Genomic DNA, 4,498 nt, shown 5'->3' with positions numbered 1-4,498 from the left:
TTCTACGGCATCTGGATCGGCACGCTGGTCGCTCAGGTGAGGGAGAGGAGGAGGGGAGGTGAGGAGAGAGGAGGAGGAGGGGAGGGGAGGAAGGTAAAGGAGGAGGGAAGGGGAGGGGGGAGGAGGAAGGGAGGGCATCCTAGGCAACCCCATCTTCTACGGCATCTGGATCGGCACGATGGTCGCTCAGGTGAGGTGGAGGAGAGAGAGAAGGAGGGGAAGGAGGGGAGGGGAGGGGGAGGTGGGTCCCAGAAACTACAGTGTGGATCGTATAGCTAGATATATAGGATGTACAAGTATAAGCATGTAAATGTGGAATAGTCTACAGCAAGGTAAAATATAACGCAGTGGCTACGCATCCGGTCATCCATTACAAAGCTCAGTACAGATTCTTAAACCTACGTCACGATTAGGCCACGCCCCTTTCAAATCGTTCATTTTATTTGATTTACTGTCGCTTCAAAAGTTACAAAAACATTTTGTTGATAAAATACCTAAAGGTAAGTAATATTATGGTAAAAACCTATTGTTTATTGTTTTTTACTGGAAAAAATATAGTTGGGTTCACATAAGAAATATATGACCGGACGCGTAGCCACGGCCAAAATATAATCGTACATAGACAGGTACAGGGACTTTTCCTGTGCGCTTGGTAACACTTTAGACTGGCGCCTGTCATCACTGCTTCTTTACCGCTGCAGGTGATCATCGTGCAGTACGGCGGCATCGCGTTCTCCTGCTCCAGTCTCACGGCCGAGCAGTGGCTCTGGTGCGTCTTCCTTGGCTGTGGAGACCTCCTGTGGGGGCAGGTGAGCACGCGGCGCCCCCTGGCGAGAGGCGGACGGAAATCCGACGACGATTTAGTGTCCGACGCCGGATTTTTTTCTCGAATTATTTTTTAGCGAGAGTTTGATATTATTTGTTAATGATATTACTTATATTACATATATTGCACATATATATATATATATGAACACGTAATGTCAGAACTACATGTAATTTATAATAATTAAATGACAATATACCAAACAACGAATATCTAACTAATAATAACAATGGTTAGGTAACAATTATAACAATAGAAGATAATCGTAAAAAATCGAAACCGATCGGGTAAAAAAACTGAAAATCCTCGCTGCCGCCGCCGCCCTGACCCCGCAGCGACCTTTGACCTCTGACCCCCGCATCGCTGCAGGTCGTCACGTCGATGCCGTCGAAGAGCCTCTCGAAGAAGTTCTTCTCGTGCGGCTCGCAGCCGCCGGAGGAGGTGGAGCCCTCTGCTGGCGACTTGACGACGCGGCCGTCGATCGACGGCGTTCGCAGCGGCCAGATCCTCTGGCTGCGAGGCCTCACCCGTCTGCAGACGCAGGTAGGGTCACCGGCGGCGCCCCCTGGCGGCGCAGCACGCGCGCGTCGAGGACGTTCTTGTGTTTTTTCGCGGATCCCGGACGATTTTTGCGCGCCGCCTCCAGTCGGTGGCGGAGGTTCGGTGCGCCGCGGCCGTGGCGTTCTTGTGTTTTTCGTGCTCACTTCTCGCTCCTTTTCCCCCCTCCATTGCCTGCGTTGCCGGATGTATTTCTTTTGCAGCTGCTATGTGGGTGGATGCAACCGTATTATCGTGTGTGTGTGCGCGCGTGCGTGCGTGTGCGTTCGTATGCATTTTTGTGCCCCCTCACGCACACCAATGACCCCCTCACCTGCGAAACCCCACCCCCAGCCTGTTCCACCCACCGTCGGTGTGTTTGAGTGTACTTTTTTCAGTTGCGACGTGCCGCCATTTTTTATTTTGCAGCCTGCCGCCGGCCAATCACGGAGCGGCCGTTCGGCCGGTCGTCTGTGCCTGCCGTAGCGTAGCCGTGTAGGGCTGTTCGTATGTTTAGCTTTGTGCGTTCGTTCCACTCCCCTCTGGTGTCACTGCACAGTTCTGTTTCAGGTAGGCGGCGCGCGCAACGGCCGCCAGTGGGCGCCACTTGCCGCGCACGTTCTCTTTCAGGATCGGCGTGCCAGTAGCGCCACCTGAAGGGGGTTTTGGGCACTGTGAGCCAGTGGCGTTGGCGGACGGTAGGAGGCCATTGTTCTTCGTTTCGCGCGAATTTTCGGCGTCGCAGCAGGGCGAGGGCGCCGGCAACACCAGGTGGCGCTTTGCGACCGTTTTCCGCGTCGCCGTCGAATCGAGAGTCTCGATTGGTTGTCGGTTTTCTTGCGCCGTTCGTAGCCGTCGACGATCGCTCGCAGACGCTGCGACGGTGCCGACGCGTGACGACACAGGTGCTGCCATCTGTGAGTCGGCGAGAAGGCTGTTCGCTCGTCAGGTAGCCGTGGCGGAGGTGTGGTCGTCGTTGGATTGTGCATGCGTGCGTGCGTGCGTGCGTGCGTGCGTGCGTGCGTGCGTGCGTGCGTGCGTGATATCTGTTGGCTTCTGATTCACTTAAGGCTAACTACCTCACATCCCCCCCCATGGATTCTCATGTGCGTGCATGTGTGTGTGTGCGTGCATGTGTGTGTGTGCGTGCATGCGCCTGCATGCGTGCGCGTGTGTGTGTGAGTGAAAGTGAGAGCGCACATGTGTGCTTGTGTGTATGTGTGTGTGCGTGCGCGTGCGTTAGGTTGGGCGTACATGTGTGCTTGCGTGCATGTGTGTGTATGCGCATGCCTGCATGCATGAGTTGCTCTGCACACCAATAACATGCATGCGCATATACGGCAGTGTTTATGTGTGCGTGCGTGTGTGTGCGTGTGCGTGCGTGTGCGTGCGTGCGTGCGTGCGTGCGTGAGTGCGTGCGTGCGTGAGTGCGTGCGTGCGTGCGTGCGTGCATGAGTGTGTGTGTGCATGCCTGCACTACTAACAGCAGACGTTGACTAACCTGTAGAACTGGGACGAGTAGCACCGACTGCACCATGACCTCCTAATCACTCACTGCACGAGTGCCGCCCTCCGGTGGCAGCAATCGCAAGTAGTCGGCCAGTGTCTGTGGCGTGCTCGTATCCATGACGACGGGAAATGTTTACGCATGGCCGCCGTTACGGCGAGCGGCGACGATAACCCAACGTTTATTTGCGTTATTTTTTATTATATTTAATTATTTTATTATTATCCTTAGTTAACCTCATTGAATGTACGCTTTCATTTACAGCATGCAAGTTGTTTGTTTCGTATGTTATTATTATTATTGTTATGATATTTGTACGTGTATGATTGACGATTGTATTTTTACTTGCGTTTTATCGTCTCTTCGTGCTATGCGTTTGTGCTAATTTTTTTTCGTTTGCGATTATTGATGATGACGAATGCGTTTTTTGCATACGTTTCGTTTTTTTTAGTTTTGCATCGAGCGAGCTTGTTATGGTAGTGTGTTTCGTTACCCGCCACTCCCTCACCTTCCTCTCCGGTGTGTCAGGCGTGGGGGGGGGAGAGGGACCCTGCAAAGTTAGACCTTCCCCAGTCCACCACCCTTTCTCTGACCTCCAAAGTTTCCTGGGCTTTTTATCGAGTTTTCAGTGTTTTATTCTGCGGCCGAGCATTGGATCAGTTCTTAGTAATTCTTCCAAAGATTTCTTCGTGGTAATAAAAACTAAAAACTGACCATAAACAGTCGCAGTGTGATCTAAATGAAATGAAATTATAACAAAAAAATCATACAGGGCGCTACATGTATGCATTCGGAAGATAGATTAGGTTAAAGATCTGTAATGCTCGAAAAATTTGGATCTCTATATCTCTATAGAACAAAAGTAAAAAAAAAAAAAAAAAATTTTCACTGCTGAATGACTTTGCGGGGCTTTTGGATTTCTTACACTTGATGTAATGCAATGTTATGTAAAGCTGGGTTTACACTACCGACTTTGAATTGGCGAATTGCCGAATTAGAACATGTTCTAATCTCCCAACTAGCTGCTATCGATCGGTTGGACGTGCAAGTTTTGCCATGGTTTACACAGTCCTTGAAAAGTCCTTGAATTTGAGGGGTCCTTAAAAAGTACTTGAATATTATAAATGTTGATTTTGTGCTTGAAAAGTCCCTTGAATTTTCATGAAATTCCTTGAATTTTTTAGAAAGAATCCTTGCTGTATAAAAAAAAATTTTGTACCAGCCATAATTCGCAAACCTCAATAAAAATTGCCATTAAATGAGCTTAAAATATAGACCGTAGACATTGCGTTAAATGATGATCACAAATACAGTAAGTCAGTAAAATCAGTTCGTTAAATAAGGTATGGTTGTAGCAGTGCAGTGTTTAGAAGGGTTTATTAATGTGATCCAGGTATTTTTAGAGTTATTTTGAGAGGTGAGTTATTAGAATGTGCGGTTATTAAATTAATCCAGGCATGTTTTTTCTGTGTATGAATTCCGATAAAAGTCGATAAAAGTCCTTGAATTCCGGATAAAAGTCTTTGAAAAGTCCGCTTGAAAAGTTATTTAGTCCTGTTATGAACCATGTTCTGCGGTACACTGCTGATATATGGATCGATATAGTTGATAGTACAGGCTTCTAGTCA

At 48.8% G+C, this 4,498-nt stretch overlaps 1 protein-coding gene across 1 annotated transcript in view; it reads left to right on the top strand.

The window, feature by feature from the left end:
* Positions 1 to 4,498, top strand: part of LOC106810082 (plasma membrane calcium-transporting ATPase 3-like) — a 35,923-nt gene that overhangs the window by 18,128 nt on the left and 13,297 nt on the right. Inside the window, exons 14-16 of the mRNA XM_014813356.1 lie at positions 129 to 190; positions 702 to 809; positions 1,196 to 1,369. Of these exons, the coding sequence (XP_014668842.1) occupies positions 129 to 190; positions 702 to 809; positions 1,196 to 1,369 (344 nt within the window). The remainder of the gene's footprint in view (positions 1 to 128; positions 191 to 701; positions 810 to 1,195; positions 1,370 to 4,498) is intronic.

The sequence above is a fragment of the Priapulus caudatus genome, unplaced genomic scaffold (assembly GCF_000485595.1).
Source record: "Priapulus caudatus unplaced genomic scaffold, Priapulus_caudatus-5.0.1 Scaffold409, whole genome shotgun sequence".
Lineage (NCBI taxonomy): Eukaryota > Metazoa > Priapulida > Priapulimorpha > Priapulimorphida > Priapulidae > Priapulus > Priapulus caudatus.
Note: the sequence above shows the minus strand (reverse complement) of the source record. Positions and strands in the feature narration are given on the sequence as shown.